The sequence below is a fragment of the Oryctolagus cuniculus genome, chromosome 11 (assembly GCF_051225735.1).
Source record: "Oryctolagus cuniculus isolate XC-2025 breed Fujian yellow rabbit chromosome 11, ASM5122573v1, whole genome shotgun sequence".
Classification (NCBI taxonomy): Eukaryota; Metazoa; Chordata; class Mammalia; order Lagomorpha; family Leporidae; genus Oryctolagus; species Oryctolagus cuniculus.
This window is the reverse complement of record NC_142877.1, coordinates 13,535,597-13,553,909: the sequence shown is the minus strand read 5'-3', so window position 1 is coordinate 13,553,909 and position 18,313 is coordinate 13,535,597. Positions and strand designations below refer to the sequence as shown.

General features: G+C 66.2%; 1 protein-coding gene across 1 annotated transcript; it reads right to left on the bottom strand.

Annotated features, from left to right (window-relative positions):
* Positions 1-218: 218 nt before the first annotated feature.
* ZNF335 (zinc finger protein 335) lies at positions 219-17,550 on the bottom strand. The gene is made up of 28 exons (XM_051844986.3): positions 17,412-17,550; positions 16,506-16,753; positions 15,270-15,510; positions 14,591-14,668; positions 14,077-14,382; positions 13,858-13,989; positions 11,949-12,095; positions 10,754-10,991; positions 10,483-10,660; positions 9,316-9,428; positions 8,522-8,540; positions 8,283-8,399; positions 8,129-8,205; positions 7,893-8,053; positions 7,011-7,243; positions 6,100-6,193; positions 5,896-5,990; positions 4,242-4,501; positions 3,240-3,351; positions 2,781-3,155; positions 2,038-2,180; positions 1,805-1,959; positions 1,437-1,540; positions 1,270-1,347; positions 1,050-1,133; positions 901-966; positions 742-823; positions 219-640 (listed from the first exon to the last, which is right to left on the bottom strand). The coding sequence occupies exons 2-28, from the start codon at positions 16,701-16,703 to the stop codon at positions 513-515; spliced, it is 4,014 nt and encodes a 1,337-aa protein (XP_051700946.3). The 5' UTR covers positions 16,704-16,753; positions 17,412-17,550; the 3' UTR covers positions 219-512.
* Between the last annotated feature and the right edge of the window lie 763 nt (positions 17,551-18,313).

Below are 18,313 nucleotides of genomic sequence, written 5' to 3'. Positions count from 1 at the left end.
AGAATCCCAGGCTCCCACAGCCGCGCCTGCCCGCGGACCTCTGGGGAGCAGAGGACGCCTCCTGCTGGCCCTGGCTTCCCGGCGGAGGCGCAGTGGTGCAGGGTGCTCGGCGAGGCATCTCCACCCTCCGGCCCTGCGGCTGGGCAGCCTGCACCTTATGACCCCACTGGAGTGGCCTTTGCTTGGGCAGGCTGTAGCAATAAGAGGACACAGCAAGCTGGCCAGGCCTGGACTCTGGTCCCTTTATTGAGACTGAGGGCCCAGTGGGTCCATGCAAACAAAAATAAATTTCTCTCCTAAAGCCTGCCTGCAGGCTAGGGCCCCCAGCGTGTCCTGGCGAGGCCCATGGCTGCCCCCAACCCCAGCAGCACACGTCTGGCTCCCTTGGAGTGAGTGGATGCTGCTGCCCAGGATCTGGGGACCCCGAGGGGAAAGAGAGGTACACCCAGGCGGGTCCTCCTGCCCCCAGAAGGGCTGGCCCTGACTCCATGGTCTGCGCGGGCCCGTGGGGCTCATTCGTCCGTCAGGGTGATGACATCGTACTCAATGCCCTGGTGCTGCAGCTGTTGAATGTGCTCAGGCACTGTCTCCTCTGTGCCATACAGGCCCTGGGCTTGAGCCATGGCAGCGTCGGCCACCGCTGCCGGGGGAGGGGGGAGAGGGGAAAGCAGGGTGAGCCTGAGGCCCTGGGAGCTAGGCCTGGGGCCCAGCCCCCACGGCCCTCAGGGTCCAGCTCCCTACCTGTGACAGCCGAGTGTGCGGCAGCCTCAAGTTGTGCCTGTGTGACAAGCTGCTGGCCTGGGGACACAGGCACATACTGGATCTAGGGGGGAGAAGCTGGTGAGAGCCGGCCCTGCAGGGCCACGCCCTTGCCCGGCTCTGCCTGAACCCAGGGCCTACCTGGGGCTCCTGAAGGAATGGGGTCCCTTGTTCATACTGGATGTGCGTGATCTGACCCTCCTGCACCTGCAGAGGGAGCCAGCCGGTGACCCCAGGGAGGAGGCTGCGTAGCTGCCCCAGGCTCGCCCCGCGACCCAGGCCTGGCCCACCTGGATATGATGGCCTTCAGGCACCACGACGTATTCCTGAGGGAGCAAGTGCTGGACCCCATCCTGGGAGATGATGTACTGCACCTGAGGGGGAGGCAGGTGCTAGGGCCTTGCTCACTAGGAGTGTGGCTGGGAAGGCTCAGGGCTACCCAGCAAGCCTGGACCCGGGGAGGGGCGGTTTGGGAAGAACTGTTCCTTCCCAGGCCCGTGGGCGGCTCACCTGGTTGTCGGAGGTCACCAGATGCTGCACCGTCTGGCCGTCAGCCGTGGTGATCTCCTGGATGTATGTTGCTTCCTCCTGCCGGGGCCAAGCCAGCTCTAGCCTCGGTGCTCCACCACCAGCCCTGCCCGTGACTCGCCAGCGGGGCCTCCAGTCCCGGCTCTTACCTGATTGGTCACCGTCTGTTCTTGGGCCACGATGATGTGTTCCTGGCCTAGTGCCTGCTGTAGCCGCTCTGGGCCCAGGACTCCGTGACCCGACTGCAGGGCCGCTGGACAGAGAGGGGAGGATGCTCGCTGAAGGCCCTAAGCCTAGAAGAGGCTTCTGGGGCAGTGGCTCAAGTCTGGACCCACGCTGTGCCCCCCCCCCATCCCAGGGCAGCTCACTGCAGTGTGGCCAGTGCCACGCTGTGCCCCCCGCATCCCAGGGCAGCTCACTGCAGTGTGGCCAGTGCCACGCTGTGCCCCCCCATGCCCTCCCTGTCCCAGTGCCACGCTGTGCCCCCCCATGCTCTCCCTGTCCCAGGGCAGCTCACTGTGCAGTGTGGCCAGTGTCTCCTCATCACTGTTTAGGATGATGGTCTGTGTTGGGGTCCGCGTGGGGGTCCTGGCTGTTGGGGTCCCTGATTTCCTCCCATCAGGACTGTGCAGCCGCTGGATGTGAAACTTAAGGTGCCCATTACGGTTGAAGCTGACAGGGAGAAGGCAGGAAGCTCCAGCGGCTGCAGCAGGTGCGCCCGGCAGCCCCCTGCCGGCACCCCCGCCTCACCGCTGTCCACACAGGTGGCAGGCGAAAGGCTTCTCGTTGGTGTGGGTGAGCACGTGCCGCCGCAGGTCCTTCTTGTTCTTGGAAGCGAAGCTGCACTGGCTGCACTGGTGGGGCCGCAGGCTGGAGTGCTGCGCCATGTGGGCCTGCGGGAGGGCGGAGTTGGGCAGGTGCAGTGCGTCCCCGGCCCCCACAGGGAGCTGGTGACAGTGCCTGGAAGCAAGCAAGGGGCTGGGCACGCACACACAGCACATGGAGGACAAGAACGCAGCAGGCCAGAGGCTGGCTCCCCACAGTCCCCCGGAAAACGCGGGCCTGGCTCGTCTGTTCAGCCAGAGGAGCGCAGGTGCTGAAGGAGGAACAGTGGTCTGACACTGGGCTTGGTCCTGCCTCGCTGGCCTGCTCCCCATCTGGAGGGCTGGCTCGAGGCCGGGCCCTCACTGAGCTCTGAGGACAAGGTGCACTAGGAGCCCACCTCCCTGCCCTGCACCCCTGTGCCCTCAGTGACCGGCAGTGCCAGTCCCTGACCGGCCGCCTGCCGTCACGCCTCAGTGCCCGAGTCCAGTGACCTGTGCTAGGCTCTGCGCCCGCACGCCTGCATCACACTGGAGACCCTGGCGTCAACGTCTTGTCTCCTGACCAGGGTGAGCTCTCCCAGGACTGGCTGAGTGGCGTCTGGCCCTGGTGGGCGGAGCTGCCTGATAGGTGGCCCAGTGAGTGACGGGGGAGGGGGGTGCTGCACCTACCCGGACCTCGGGCCACTGGCGGGCACTGAAGGGGCAGTCCGGACACTTGAAGGCACTGGGCCCGGCGTGGGCCCGTTTGTGACTCTCCATCTCAGCCCGGCCCGGGAAGGCCTCAGCACAGATCTTGCAGGAAAACTTCTTTGACGCCGTGGCGGCTGCAGACGGGGGCGAGGGGGGCACCGCCAGGCCCAGGGCTTTACTGGCTGCAGGAGGAGGGGAGGCAGAGCTCTCAGAGTCCCCCGCCTGGTGGGTCTTGGCCGGAGAAGGGGGCTCAGGGCCGTCTCTGGGAAGACCCCCACACTGTAGCAGGGGCCACTTGGCTCCAGAGGCCAGGGCATCCGGACTTGGGAAGGAGATGGAGCCATCTGCAGTCAGCTGTGGAGAGACCAGAGGGCATGAGGGGCTGGGGAGGCAGGGAAGAGCAAGGACTTGGCCAGGGCTCAGCACCCCAAGCCCCACCTCGATGTGGTGCAGCTGGGTGCCGTCGGCGGCCATGATGTAGTGGGTGCTGGCTTCTTTCAGGGTGTCGCTCACAACCACAGCCTGGGCTGCCTCCCCTGCAGGCTCCTCGCTGTGGGCAGAGAAGGGGAGGGGTAAGGCCAGGTCCTAGGAGGCTGGAGACCCCAGAGGGAGTCAAGTCGGAGGGCCTGGCCTTGCCCTGTCCCAGACTGATCCTCTGCCATCTTGTGTGATGGCGTATCAGGCACCCAGCATAACCCCTGCTCAAAAGGTAGTGACCCCTGTCCCCTTGCTGGGCACGGCAGGGGGCACGGCCAGCCAGGCAAAGGGCCCCAGGGGGTCTGAACGAGGTGTGGCCAAGCACAGCATGAGCACAGGGCAGGGCCAGGCCAAGAGGGTGCGAGGAAGGTGACTGCCACCATGAGGCTGGCCCCATGGAGGACCCCGCTGATGAAGGACACAGGGCTGACAGGCTCCCCTAGCCCGAGAGCAGATGGCAGACGCTGACGGGCCCGTTCGGGTGCTGGTCCAGGGATCCTGATCCCATCCCAGCTGAAGTGTTGCACAGGGACTCAGGGCTCCCTCACGTGGCCCAAGGGTTCAGTGAACTCCCAGCACTTCTGCCCCAGGCCACCCACTGCAGGGAAGCCGAGGGCAGCCACTGAAAGTCTGAGATGGGAGGTGCCTGGATCCCCAAGGCAAAGAGCATATAGGCTCGGGAACCAAAGAGACCAGGGTTCAGATGCCCTTGGCTCCTACGTGTCTCATCTCTGGCCAGTCACTTAACCTCCTGGGCCTGGCTTGTAAAACAGGAAACGTGGGTCTCACGGAGTGCGTTAGGTAAATCACAGTGCCGAGTGCTGGAGCCCCCAGGCATCAGGAAATAGTGGTGCCTGATTCCGCAGGACAAACAGCCCCGCTCCACCTCGGCTTGGGGGGGGGGGGGCCCGCATCTGACTGCCCCAGCACGCCTATAAGAGGCTGCGAGGGGGCAGGTCTCACCTGTAGGGTGTACCAGGAGCTGATGTCCCCTCCTCCATAGGGGGAGCTGTGATGACACTGTAGCCAGCCCCACCAAAGGGACCGGAGGCCAGGGTGATCTGCTGCAGGTCAGGGGAGCCCAGCTGGCTCTCAGCTGCCACGCCAGTCCCCCGCTCTGCCACGTGGAGGGTGACCACATGTGGAGCGGTGCCTTCGGGGGAGGGCTCCCCACCAGGGGATGCCAGCCCTGCTCCCACATCCTCCGATTTCACCACGGCCACCTGCAATGGCACCACAGGGCACGATGGGCAGGACCCGAGACAAAGGAGCTGATGTTCCAGACCCTTCTCTGGTCCTTGGGGCGCAGCCATATTCCAGTGAGGCCCCGGGCCCCTGCCACTCATCGGCACAATCCAGGCTCCTGCTCCTCGTTTATAACCACACCAGGACACGTGGAGAGCATGCAACGCCCCTCTCCCAGGCTGGCACAAGATGCGTGAGTGACGACACCCGACGTGGGTGAGGGTGCAAACTGGCACCCCTCCCACCAGGGCCCACGCCTCTGGCCCACCTATTCTACTTCCAGGAGGCTTCAGAAAAGCAGTTGAAAATACGGAAATATGAATCGCTGCCTAAACCAACGAAAGACTGCAAACGCAGGCCGGCGCCGCGGTGTAGCAGGCTGAGCTGCCGCCTGCGATGCCGGCGCCCCGCAGGTGCTGAGTCAAGTCCCGGCTGCTCCACTTCCCCTCTGGGTCCCTGCTAATGCACCTGGCAAAGCAGACGATGGCTCAAGCACCGGGACCCCTGCCACCCACACAGAGCCCTGGATGGAGCTCCAGGCTCCAGACTTCAGCCTGACCCAGCCCTGGCCTTTGTGGCCATTTGGGGAGAGAACCAGCAGATGGAAGATCTCTGTCTATCTCTGTAACTCTTTCAAAATAAATAAATCCTTAAAAAAATAGGATGCTGATCTCTTAGGAACGAAACAAGGATGGCTACCTTTTTGTAGACACCCAAGGTAAACTCTTCATGGAGTAAGGACTCAAGTGTGAAAAATGGATCCGGAGGGAAAAACCACAAATGAACGTCTCCACAGTCTTGGGGTAAAGGCTGGGGGGGGGACCTCTCCAGGAAGGGGGGCACCAAAGGCCAAGGCTAACAGACGGACGTGAGCATTCCCTCCTGCGTGGAGTGGGTTCTGCCCCACCCTGGCTGCAGGGTCCGGGGATTTCTGCCCTTACGCATCCTACCCTCTCCACCTTCTCAGGCGGCTGGGCCAGGGGAGGCACTAAGGGACTTGCCCCGCCTCGGAGAAGGACTGGCTGAGCAGGGGCAGGGAGGGCGGTGCGGTGGCGACCGCAGGCAGCTGGGCGGGCCGGGGGGAGAGACGAGCTCGAGGAGGCACGCTGGCCGGACGGGACACGACCACGAGCGGGCTGAGCTAGACAGGGCCCTGCGAGTCTGAGGCTGCACAAGGACCCGGCGAGATGGGAGGCCAGCGCAGGCGCTGGGGAGCACCCACGGGTGGGGTGGCCACAGCGGAAGAACAGCACACGCTGCTGTGGCAGCCAGCACCGGGCCTTGGGAGCTCCTGACCTCCGGGGGCTCCCGGGGCTGCCCATGGGTTTCAGTGGTCTGTCCTGCCCCCCCCGCAGTGCTCCTGGCGGCTCACCTGCAGGGCCGCGCCCCCCAGCTCCCGCTGAGCGCTCATGTTCAGCAGCAGATCCAAGGCTGTCTGTGTGGCCATCGCAGTGGACTCCTCGGCTCCTGCGCGGGGAGGGGCCCACGTCTGAGACAGGGCACCCCGTCCTCTAGACCCCCAGGGGCACCCCCAGCCGGTGCGGCTCCTAGGGCTCTCAGCACCCCCAGAGCTCACCTTGCTGGTAGATGATGGTGGCGCCACCCAGGGTGTCGGAGCAGAGCAGGGGTGGGGTCTCCGGGGACTGCAGAGGTGCTGCCTCTGGAGCGATCTGTGGGGCGGGGGGCACGGCCAAACCTGAGAAGGGGCGGCCCAGACTCCAGCCCACTTCTCAAGCCCCTCCCACCTCCCACGGGTCAGGCATCCCCCACGGGTCGGCTTGTCTAAAATCACCTTGCGAGGTATTTACCAGCGCCACGCTCCGGACAGACCAGCCGAGGCTGGGAGGGTGACGTGACTCTCATCGGAAGCAGGGCAAGGACCCGAACCCAGGGCGCTCTGCCAGCTCCCCGTGGGGGCCACCCTTCTGGGGCTGCGAGCAGCTGGCCCTGGACCCAGCCTCCCCTCCTCCTTGGTAACAGAACTCTGAGGTTCACGGGGGAGGGCCACATATCCAGCTCCAAGACCACACTTCTCCCCTCCCTCGCAGCTCAGCCAAGAGTGGCCAGGTAGCTAAGCAGGGAACTTCTGGTATAGTTCGTGAGGACAGCAGGCATCCTCTCCACCCTTTCCTCCTTCTTCTTGCTTGGGATGTGGCTAGAATGGCTGGTGCCCCTGCAACGCACCTGCACTGCGAAGCTATTACAAAGGGGGAGGTCATATGCCTAGACTGACAGAGCCTGGTCCCTGATGGCTCTCAGGGGCCGTGCCAGCCCCGTGGCTGCCTGTGGGATCCTCTGTGCGCGAGAATAAGCCATCTACTTCCATTCCTCCTACTGGCCCAGGAAGCCATGCGAGGCTAAGCTCAGGGCAGCAGCGCGTGGAACCCAGCCCCCTCTAGCCAGTCCAGGGAAGTGGGAATCGCTTTGCTGTCACCCACGGGAGGCCGCTGCAGCCCGGCGTGGCGGCGCCCTGCTCTGGGAGCCTACCTCGGCAGGTCCCGGGGGGCTGGGGGGCGGCGCGGGGGCTGCACGGTGCTGCTGCTTCAGCTCCTCAATCTGCTGCAGAGAGAAGAAGGGGCGCCGGCGGGACGGGGGCTCCTCGGGGTGGCGCCGCCCCCACTCCTCGAAGCTGCTCGCGTGCCGGCACCGCACGTGGAGACGCAGGTTCTTCTTGTGCCGCGTGCTGAAGTGGCAGTACTCACAGGCGAAGGGCTTGGCCCCTGCTGGCACAGGTCCGGGCTGCTGTGTTCACCCCTCCTCCCAGCCCTCCTCTTCCAGGAAGTCTGCCCTGACCGCAGAGGCCTCGCCAGCTGACTCTCCCAGCAGTCTCTCTGTCCACCCCGGTGCGCAGGACAGAGCGGATCAGAGCCGCCCTCCACACCACACGCGCCTTCTCCCTGCAGGCTCCTGTCTTCCAGCCCCATGACCGCACCGCCCTCAGTCGCCTCCCCCGGGTGGACAGGAATCTGGCAACAGGAGGCCCCGCTCCCCTTCCCCGGCTCAAATCAGCTTCGCCTGTCCATCTCTGTGGGCCACGCACGTGCCGCCGCCGCCGCTCCCCTGGCAGCGTGCCCCGGCTCTGGCCTAGCGCCCAGGGCTCACAGGACCCCGGGCACCAACAGAACTCACTTTCCCGACAACTGCCCGGCAGGCACTTCTGACTCTCCATTTCACAAGTGAGCAAGGCCCAGAGAGGGCAAGCAACTGGGCCAGGGCTGTCCAGACAGCAGCCAGGGGAGCTCAGCGGAGAGCGAGCACGACCCAGGAACTAACTCACTCCCCGAACACGGTGGGAGCCGGCTGTTCCCACGGACGGACGAGGACGAGAGCCGAGCCTCTGACCACGGGCACAGGGGACACCAGGCTGACCTGTGTGCTTGACCGCCACGTGGGACAGCAGGAAGTCCTCGCGGAAGGTGCGGTAGGGACAGAAGCTGCACTTGAAGGGCTTGTCGCTGACGTGTGACAGCTGGTGGTTCAGCAGCACCTTCTTGTCCTCGCAGACGAACTCGCAGAACTCACACTTGAACCTGCGGGCGGGGAGCCAGAGAGAAGGTGAGCGACGCGCTGGGGCCCTCCCAGCCCTGGGCCGCCGGGGGAAGTACCTGCGGTTGGCGACCGCCTGGATGTGCGTGAGCAGGTGCATCTTGAAGGTGTAGCGCTTCTTAAAGGACTTGCCACACTGTGAGGGGTGGGGGGAGTCAGACGCAGGGTGCCGGCGCCCTCCCCTCCGCCCCCGGCTCGCCCGCCCGCGCCCACCTTGTCGCACATGTGGGGCTTCTCCGTGCTGTGTGTCTTCAGGTGCTGCGTGAGTCTCTTCTGCATGGGGTACACCCGGCCACACACGGGGCAGGGGAAGGAGCTCAGCTTCGGGGTCTGAGGACACCAGGAAGGGGCGCGGTGGAGAGAGGGAGAGGAGGGAGGGGTGAGACCTCTTTCCCTCCTCCCCCATCAGCCCCCAGGCAGGCTCCCCTCCCAGCCCACTGCCCTAGACTCACCGGATCCGGCCTCTTCTTCCTGGGGAAGAAAGGCCTAGGAGTTAGACCACAGCTCTCCCAGGCACACCCCAGAACCCCCGCTCCCTGTGCCAGCCTGAGGACACTGCTCCTGCCGAAGCCCTCCCCCCGGGTTCCCTGGGAGGGGCCGGGCGCAGGGACACTTCCTGTCCCCATCAGGAAGCCCACTTGCACGTTAAAGACCCGAGGCAGGATCGCGGCAGCACAGGTGTGTGCCTGTGTGCGTGTGTGTGTGTGTGTGTGTGTGTACTTGGGTGACTGAGAATATCTGGTCACAGACCTCCTCTTTCACTGTTTTTAAAAGCGGGAAGCCCTGCGAGCACCCAGGAGAGCCGGCTTCCGCACAGAGACAGGCTGGGTCCCAGGCCCAGCGCCTCTGTGCCGGGTGTGGCTCATGCACTGTGAGCCGGTCGGAGGCCACGCCCTCACTCAGCGGGCAGCCTGCACCCCAGGCCTCCCAGGGGGCGAGAGCGGGGAGGAATCCCCTCCAGCCCTCAACAGCTGTCCTCACTTTGCAGATGAGGCTGAAGCTCACAGAAGGGAAGGCTGCACTGGGGAGCCCAGGGGAGCTCAGGGGGAACACTGGGGAGCTCGGGGCCTACGGGTCACCCTGTTCTCAGCCACAGCACCCAGGATGAGTGGCTGTGCCTTTCTCATCACACGTGCATCGGGCCACAAACCAGGCTGGCTCAGCAGGCACTCGGGAAGTGGGACCATGGTTAGCCTGGGCCTCCCCTCTCCCACCACCTGGTAGCCCCACCCCCACGCCCACGCACCGGTCCCGGCTGTGCACGGCCGCGTGCCGGATGACGTCCTTCCGGTAGACACTGGTGTAGCTGCACTCGTCACACTTGTAGGGTTTGCTGCCCACGTGGTTGAACATGTGCTCCTGGGAGAGGCAGGGAGATGGGGCTGGGGCCCGGCCTCCCTGGCTGTGCCCACAGCCTGGTGGTGGCCACGGGATCAGGCTCCCGGAGTGAGGGGAGGCAAACAGACACTGTGACAAGGGGCAAGGCCTCCAAAGGCTGGGGACCACCCTGGCCAGGGACCCTCTCTGTGCCAGGCCCCATGCCGGCTCACCATCTGACGAAGGAGGGAACCGAGGCTCGGGGTGAAGGGACCTTTGGTCACAGGGCTTGGGACTGAACCCAGGCCGCACGGCTCCCCAATGAACTCCCTTCCCACTGTGCTATGTATGTGGCATCGCCCCTGTGGAGCCCGTGGCCACCACCCTGTGTGCACGGGATGAAGCACCACACAGGGAGCCCCCGCCACGCCTGCCGGCTGTGGCGCCCTGGTCAGGCCTCCTGCACCTCCTGGGGCGGCCGCGCGCAGTGCTGGCACCCCAGATCAGAGCGCTGGTCCGGCTCCCAGCGACTCTGCCCCCGATCCAGCTCCCTGCTAACGCGCCCAAGAAAGCTGCCTGCCACCCGTGTGGGAGCCCTGGGACGAGTTCTGGGATCCAGCCTGCCCAGGCCCAGCCCTGTGGTCACTGGGAAGTGAAGTCAGCAGATAGCATCTCTCTCTCTCTGCCTTTCAAACAAATAAATAAATATTCTGGAAATAAGCAAACTGGGACTGTGGACCTACGGCTCACTGGGCCGCGCGACGATGGAGTTCCAGGTGCTGGGTAAAAGGCTCAGGGCTGCTCTGGGCTGCAGGAGCCCCTCTCCCGAGGCTCGCTGCCGCCCTCTGCTGGACGGCCTTCTAACACACGAATCAGAGGACCAGCCCGAGGTGCGACACCAGCAAACTGGGATGCCCACCGTGGGAACGGCTCCCCGGAAAACGCGAGGCCACTGAACCCCGCACAACCCGCTCCCCACATCCCGCAGGGCTGGAAGAGCTGGCAGCCCTCGTGCCCCGGCAACCCCACCCCCGGCAGCGCCATGGGGCGGACCCCCACCGCTCCCTCCGCCTCCCGGGCCCGAAGGCGGCTGCACCTTGAGCGAGGACCAGCGGCGGGAGCGGTAGCTGCACTGCAGGCACTTGAAGAGCTGGGGGTCGCCGGACTCGTGGGAGTTGACGTGGAAGCGCAGGTCGTCGTGCGACAGGAAGCGAGAGCCGCAGATGCGGCACAGGTAGGGCCTTAGGAGCGGCTTGGGCGACTTGTAGTAGTACCTGCCGGGTGGGGGGGAGCGGCCTGGCTGGGCGGGGCCTGTCCACCCCCAGCCCTGGCCCCGGCCCACCCTGGCCCGCGCTCCTCCTCCTTACTTGCGGTACTTCTTGCCCAGGAAGCGCCTGGAGGGCCGCCCCCGGCGGCGGGGCGGGGCGTCGGGCTCGTCGGGGCAGCCGGGCGCCGCGTTCTCGGCGTCCGACTGGCTCACCCCCGGCTCCAGGAGGGCCCGGCCGCCCAGGTGTCCGGGGCCCGAGGAGCTGGGAGCCTCGGGGTCCTGTGGCGCCAGCGGGCTCTGTCCACTCTGGGAGCTCACCAGAGGCTCTGCGTCCACACCTGCCGAGGGTGCCGGGGCACAAATCCGTCAAGACCCTGCCAGCCGCAGGGCAACGCAGCGAGCCTGGGTCACAGGGCAGCCCTGCTGGACACCTCGCAGTCGGGAGACCTGCATTCGAGGCTCGGCTCTGTCCCGGGCTTGCTGTGCCAAACCCCTCCCAGCCGTCGCGTGGGGACCGGCATCGCGGCTCTGGCAACCCCCCAGGACAGCCCTAGCAGTTCTCCCGAGGGCGCATGCGTCGTGGGGAGGTGGCCTCGCTGCAGCTGATGGCATAGCTTCTGAAGCCAGAGTGATGGGAGTGTGTCACCTCTACAGCCTGCAAAGGACTTCGACAGAGCCCCCAAACCAGCAGGGCTACAGATGCCGGCGCGGGGGGGCGGGGGCTGGCTACCCAGGCGTGTTCACCTGTGCAGGGTGCGTGAGTGCATGCGCACACGTACTGTGGTATAGAAGTTATTTGGAAAAGAGGCTAACGAACAGTTCTCCCACGCTGCCCGTACCCAGCAGCCACCGGGTCCTCCTGTGTGCATGTTTAGGCTGAAAGCGGTCTTGAAGGGCAGGTGCTGCTGTCACCTCCGTTCACTCACATGGAACAGGAGGTCCCGGGGCCACGTCACGAGCTCGCAGCCACAGAGCAGGTGCACACGCCCCGACTGGCTCCTCCCCTCCCCCCGCCCGCAGGCTTCAAGCCAGGGCTCCTGGCCGCTGCCTCAGCCTCATGCGTTTTCCTCCACTGTCATTTTGGTAGTGATATTTCGGTCCTATCTCATCGGTTCAGCCACAAGGACCGAACTTCGGTTTTGCCGTGAGACTTACCGCTGGAAGCTACTTCCGGAAAGCTGAACTACAGGGCCGGCTCTGCAAGGCCCCTCCCCTCCCAGGAGGCTGCGGCCGGCCTGGGGGAGGGGCTGCTCTGCACCACGCACTCGGAGACCCCTCCCACGACCCAGTCTCACCGTCCGGCAGGTCCGACGTCTCCAGGCGGGGCACCTTCCGGGGCCTGCCGGGTCTCCTTCGGGTTCTGGGGGTGCTGGGGCTGGGGCGCTGGGGCCGCAGCTGCCGCCCTCGGGGCTCGTCCTCGGCTGGGTTGTAGTCGCTGTCCTCTGGGGACAGTGAAGGCAGGCAGAGGCTTACTCCACTTCTCCGGGAAGAGGCCCATTTCTCCACCCTTGCCTGCTCTCCAAGCCCACCCGTGACGCCCCCTCCATAAGCCCTCCTGGAAGCCCCTGCCTGACCGTGAGCACTCTCCCTATACAAGTTCATGTGGCCCTTCACGTGAGTTAGAAAAAGGCACCTTGGGGCTGGCACTGTGGCAAAGCACTCTGGGCCTCCACCTGCACTACTGGCATCCCACATGGGCACTGGTTTGAGTCCCGGCTGCCCCACTTCCGATCCAGCTCTCTGCTATGGCCTGGGAAAGCAGTGGAAGATGGCTGAAGTGCTTGGGCCCCTGCACCTGCATGGAAGACCCGGAAGAAGCTCCTGGCTCCTGGCTTCAGATTGGCCTAGCTCTGGCTCTGGCCATTGCGGCCATTTGAGGAGTAAATCAGCAGATAAAAGATCTTTCTTCTCTCTCTTTGGCTCTGCCTTTCAAATAAATAAATAAATAAATCTTTTTAAAAAAATGTCTAGAAAAGTAAAATGATTCACTCATGACTTGTTAATGACTGCATGCTGAAAGAACATTTTAGATATATTAAATAAATATACGATTAAACTCAGCTTTCCCTCAGTCTTTTTATAACCATGGCTCCTGGGCCAGCGTTATGGTGCGTGGGTTAAACCACCACCTGCGATGCCCAATCCTGAATCGGAGCTCCACTTCCCATCCAGCTCCGACTGATGCACCTGGGAGAGCAGCAGCAGGAGGCCCAAGTACTTAGGCTTCGGCACCCACGCGGGAGGCCTGGATGGAGCTCCTGGCTCCTGGCTTCAACCTAGCCCAGGCTTGACCATGGCAGCCACTTGGGGAGTGAACCAACAGATGGGAGATCTCTCTGTCTCTGCCTCACTCTGTCACTCTGCCTTTCGAATAAATAAAATAAATCTTGAAAAAAATAAAAACCAAAAACATGGTTCTCCAAACAACGGCAAGTACGCAGGTGTCTGCCCGTGTCACAGGTCTGCAGGGCGAGCGCGACCTTCCCAGCATGCCGCCTGCACAGCTGCACAGACCAGTCCTGGAGCGGAGTGAGCGCCTCTCCCGGGGCACCCACGGCTGTGTCCGCGCCTGTTTCTCCTGGCACTCCCGTGAGCCGCAGGGGCTCCATGACTATGGGCGGGGCGCCCACGGCTGTGTCCGCGCCCACTCCTCCCCCCCAGTCCTCCCGTGAGCCGCAGGGGCTCCGTGACTATGGGCGGGGCGCCCACGGCTGTGTCCGCGCCCACCCCTCTCCCCCAGTCCTCCCGTGAGCCGCAGGGGCTCCGTGACTATGGGCGGGGCGCCCACGGCTGTGTCCGCGCCCACTCCTCTCCCTCAGTCCTCCCGTGAGCCGCAGGGGCTCCGTGACTATGGGCGGGGCGCCCACGGCTGTGTCCGCGCCCACTCCTCTCCCCCAGTCCTCCCGTGAGCCGCAGGGGCTCCGTGACTATGGGCGGGGCGCCCACGGCTGTGTCCGCGCCCACTCCTCTCCCCCAGTCCTCCTGTGAACCGCAGGGGCTCCGTGACTGTGGGTGGGTAGGGAGCCCACGGCTGTGTCCACGCCCACTGCTCTCTCCTGGCCTTCCCGTGAGCCACAGGGGCTCCCTGACTGTGGGTGGGGAGCCCATGACTGTGCCCATGCCCGTTCCTTTCCCCCAGCCCTCCTGTGAGCCACAGGGGCTCCGTGACTGTGGGTGGGTGGGTGGGAGCCCACGGTGGCCTACCCTCTAGGTCGTCAATGGCGCCAGCGTCTACTATGTCGTCGTCCTCCTCCTCCTCCGGCCCCTCCTCCTCCTGGGTCCTGGTCACAGCGCCCCACTTCCGCACACGGCCCTTCTTGCCGGCTGCGGCTGTGGCTGCGGATGGCGAGACGAGCTTGCCAGGGCCAGTCCCCGGCTCCCCAGCCCTGTGTAGCCCCCGGCGGGCAGCCGCCGCGCACGCACCTGGCCGGAAGTGGCGCTCGCGCATGTGGCGCAGCAGCGTGGCCTTGGTGCTGCTCCGGTACTGGCACATCTTGCACTTGAACTGCTGCACCACCACCACCTCCATCATGGCCTCCAGGCTCTGCAGGTCTGGCTCCTCCGCGCCAGAGGCCGGGGGTGGCTGTGCTGGCGAGCTGGGCCCGCCCCGCACCTCCTCAGGTGGCTCGAGGCAGGTGGACGTGGACGTGGGGCCGTCGGCCAGGGCCTCGATGGCTGCCAGGCTGTGGGCCAGGGTGGAAGTCGACATCGGTGATGTCATGGGGGCTCCTGCAGAGGGGAGGTAAACGGAAGACAAGGCTGGCCACGAGCGCCACCAGCCGCCCCGCCATCAGCTGGTCTGTGATCTCCGAACAAAATTTTCCTCCAAAAGCCAATTTGCCAGTAGGGAAACTGAGGCCCAGAGCAGAGCCAACCTGCCACGGAAGTGCGTGGCAGACCCTTCTCCCCAACTCCCCCCAGGGCTGCGGGGTCTCACCATCGTCTGGGCCCTGCAGGAGCAGGTACCGGGTGGTCTCAGCCCCCCCATCTTCTGCACTGGTCACAGTGATGCAGCCTGGACAAAGGTGGAGTGGGGAGGGGAGGGGAGGGGTGGGTCACAAGGCTGGGGGAGGCACCGAACCCACGGCGCCACTCTGGGCTGTGAGTGGGCCTGGCCTAACGTGAGACCACAAGCCAGCCACGCGGCCCCTCTGAGCCCGGGGCCTCCGTGGTGTCTGTGGCCCCCGGCCACGCTTACAGGAGGTTGGTGTGGGTCCCGTGTTGTGCGCACAGCAATCCAGTGGTCACGCAGGACCCCAGGCCCACAAAGTCCTCCTCCTTCCTCTCCAAGGCTTCCCCAGGTAGAGGCCCAACTCCCATGCCACGCTCTCGGGAATGGGCTGGGGACCCTCCCTCGGCGTTTGAGGGGCTACGCCCAGAGGTTTGCTGTGCCCCCGTGCCTGTCATGGGCAGGCTCCGTGGGCCCCTCACAGCAAGAGCCCCGAGGGGAGAGTCCAGGAGCACCCGGCCCAGGCCAGCACGGTGCCTGCAGGACCCAGGCAGTGCTGGACAAGTAGTGTTTAGAACAGCCCCCGCCCCGTGCGCGCATGCGCGTGCACACAGATGTGTCCCCTGTCCCCTCCCTCTGCCACCCTCGTCGCCCCCACCTGACTCACCCTGGATCACGTCGGGCCCGAGCGTGGACTCGATGATCCTGTCGATGGCCGAGCCCAGATCCGAGGAGGAGGCCGTGCAATCGGAGGCCAGCGCGCTGGGGTCCGGGAGCGCGCTGGAGTGCACCAGCGCCGGGGGGCCGCCCGCCACGCCTGCCACAGGCTCCCGGGACACAGAGGAGGAGTCGGGGAGGTAGCCGTGGGGCAGAGGGTCAGCGCTGCAGCTGCTTTCCGATACCTCCTCCTGGGGGGAGGGGGGGGGCAGGGAACAGGGCGGGAGGAGGTTCCATGAGGCAGGGCGGCTCCTGCTTGCTGGACAGGTGAGCGGACCCCCAGCCCCAGTGAGGACCAGCCGGAGAAGCCTCCAGAGACCCCAGGAGCAGCTTGCGGGGTCCCTGGCTCTGGTCAGGGGCTACCCCAGAGTGAGGGGCGGGGTGCCCCGCCCACAGGCGGGCGGAGCTATTTCCACGGGGCTCCTGCCTCCTGCAGTGTCCCCCGGTGGACTCCCCAGCCTTCTCACAGCTGCTACCTCTTCTCCGACGCTCACCCCGCCCCAAGGCCAAGGGCAGACCTCTGTCCTCCGTGGTGCAGCCGCCCGGGACCCTGCACCACACCATGCTCGCGGCATGGTGACGCCCCCTGCTCTATGCCCAGGGCCCAGCACATGCCGGGCACGTGCAGACCCATCTCTGCTGAACTAATGAACCCCGGGACGCACGGTGAGGGCCATCGCCGGGCACCCCTACCAGCTGACGCCCGGGACACCACCGCTACGTGGCAGGTGCGTGCTGTGCGCTGGGCACCTAGTCACCCGTCCCGTCCTCGCGGAGAGGCTGCCACGCCCACCTACAGGTGTGGAAACCCGGCTAGAAGCTGGGCGCCCAAGAGGACAAGGCGCTCTGGACCCACGCACAGACAGACTCTAACAGGCCGCCCGCCAGGGGAGGCAGGGCCCGCACTCGCCTGGGACACCTGCGCACGCAGGGAGCCCACAGCCAAGACCTGACCCTGGCCCTGGCCGCACGCTGTGGTTCCTGTGAGATGCGGGGCATGTGGCTCCGTGCCATATAAGGCCTGAAGTTTGCCCGAGCAACACCCACCCCCCCGGGGGGTTGGCACGGAGCCTGGCTCCCCCGAAAGCGGCAACGACCAACATCAGCCACCAGTTGAGCTTGCTGGCCGGCCAGGCACCGCTGCCCGCGTCCCCGCCTCCACCCACGCGGCCACGCCGCGGCGTACCAGACAGCTGCCGCGGTCCGAGCTCTGTCCCACGCCAGAGTCGTCGGCCTCCGCCGGCCCCGGGCCGGCCGCCGCGTCGCTGCTGTCCGCGGACACGGCTTCCGAGGTGCCCACTCCCAGGCCGCTCTCGGAGGGCTCCTCCGGCCCGCCGGGCCGAGGGGCCGCGTCGCTACTGCTCTCCACCTCGTTCTCCTCCATCGGCTCGGGGAGCTGCCTGACAGGAGGGCGCGGGATCTGGGGCTTTCACTCTGCGAGGAGAGGTGGCCGGAGTTGGAGCGCGCGGGCCACCTTCCCGCCGTGGGCAGCCACAGCCCACCCAGCTGCACCCCTGCGCCCATTTCGCAGAGGCAAAGACTGAGTCTCCGGCGAGGCACGGCTTCCTCGTGTACGGCGAGGGACGCTCCCAGAAGAGGACGAGGAAGCCCAGCCTCCCAGGCTAGGAGCCTCCGCCGGGCGGGGTGGTCACTGGTCGGTCACCGTGACCCTTTCCCCGCCCCTGCACGGTGGCCCGCTCGGTGAGCCCCGTCCGGGCTCAGCGGTTCAGCCCCGCGGGCCCCCCGAGTCCCCCCGGTGCAGGGTCGGTGGTACAGCCCGCAGGCCCCCCGGGTCAGTGGTTCGCTCCCCCCGCCCCTGGCTCCCCGGCAGAGGGGGCTGACAGCGACGGTCTCGGGGCCTGGCGACGCGGGGCTGTCCCCGGCGCTGCCTGCGCTCCAGGCCCGGCGCCATCTTGTGGCGGCGCCGGGTTTCCGCTCAGGCAAGTACGAGAGCGACTAAAGGGCCTGGGACCCCGGGGCCCTGTTCGGACAGCCCCGCCGGGCCCGGGACCTGGCCGCCGGGTGCTCGCGCAGTGGGGCCCCCCTCCCGGGCAGGGTGCAGTGGGGCGGCCGCACTCGACCCGACGCTCACCTGAGGCCTCCGGCGCCGCGTTCCTCTCCGGCTCCGGCATCGACGGGGTCGCCATCCTCTTTCCCCCGCCGCGGAGGGACCCATCGGCCTTCGGAAGCCGGAACTACTTCCACCGCCGGCTCCGGGCAAGGACAGATATGCGGCGTCCGGGAGGCCGCTCCGTGGCCTCGGAACTACAGCCGGGCTCGGAAGGACCCCAGAATTTCTTTGTGCTGCCCAGCACGGGCGACGCGGGCCCGCCGGGGGCCGGGGACTACCTTTTCTCCTGGCGGAGGGTTACAGAGGAAGTGAGCCGTGACGTCACGCTGGGTCCCTTCCCGGGGCCGCAGGGGTGGGCGCGGCGAGAGCGGGGAGCAGCCGTGGGCGGGCGCGGTGGTGGGCGTGGCCGTGGGCGTGGCTCCTGCCGGTGGGTGGTGGCGGGAGCTTAGGTTTGGCGGGCGGGGAGCAAATGTCACCGTCGTTTTCTCGGGCTGTGGGTCGGTTCCAGAACGCTCTCCTGGAGAGTGGTCGAATCCCGCGGGTTAGGTTTGGCGGGGCGGGCGCGGGGACGCGGGGGTCCGGGCGCGGAGGCGGGGCGGGGGGCGCGGGGAGCCCGTGCCTGGCCCGAGCCTTGCTGAGTTAACGGGCAGAGACGGCTGTGCGGCGCTCGCGGGAGGAGTCGGGCGCCGCGGGTTCCGTCCCCGCATCAACTTGTTTCCCACGTTATTATCAGTCGGCAGACACTAGGGGAGAAGACTCAAGCCGGAGACATGGTGTATTGAAAAGCGGGCGGCGGGCTGAGCCGCCGGCGTCCCGTGTGCGCGCAGGTTCGAGTCCGGGCTGATGCGCCTGGGAAAGCAGCAGAGGGTGACCCAGGTGCTTGGGCCCCTCACCCACGTGGGAGACCCAGAACAAGAGCTCGG

Excerpts from the sequence above, each read along its gene's own strand:
- ZNF335 (XM_051844986.3), bottom strand. The coding sequence starts at position 16,703 with ATGGAGGAGAACGAGGTGGAGAGCAGTAGCGACGCGGCCCCTCGGCCC. Across the intron at positions 8,054-8,128 it reads CAGGCGGTCGCCAACCGCAG|GTTCAAGTGTGAGTTCTGCG; the intron begins GTACTTCCCCCG and ends CCCCGCCCGCAG. Across the intron at positions 6,194-7,010 it reads GCCCCCCGGGACCTGCCGAG|ATCGCTCCAGAGGCAGCACC; the intron begins GTAGGCTCCCAG and ends CCCGCCCCACAG.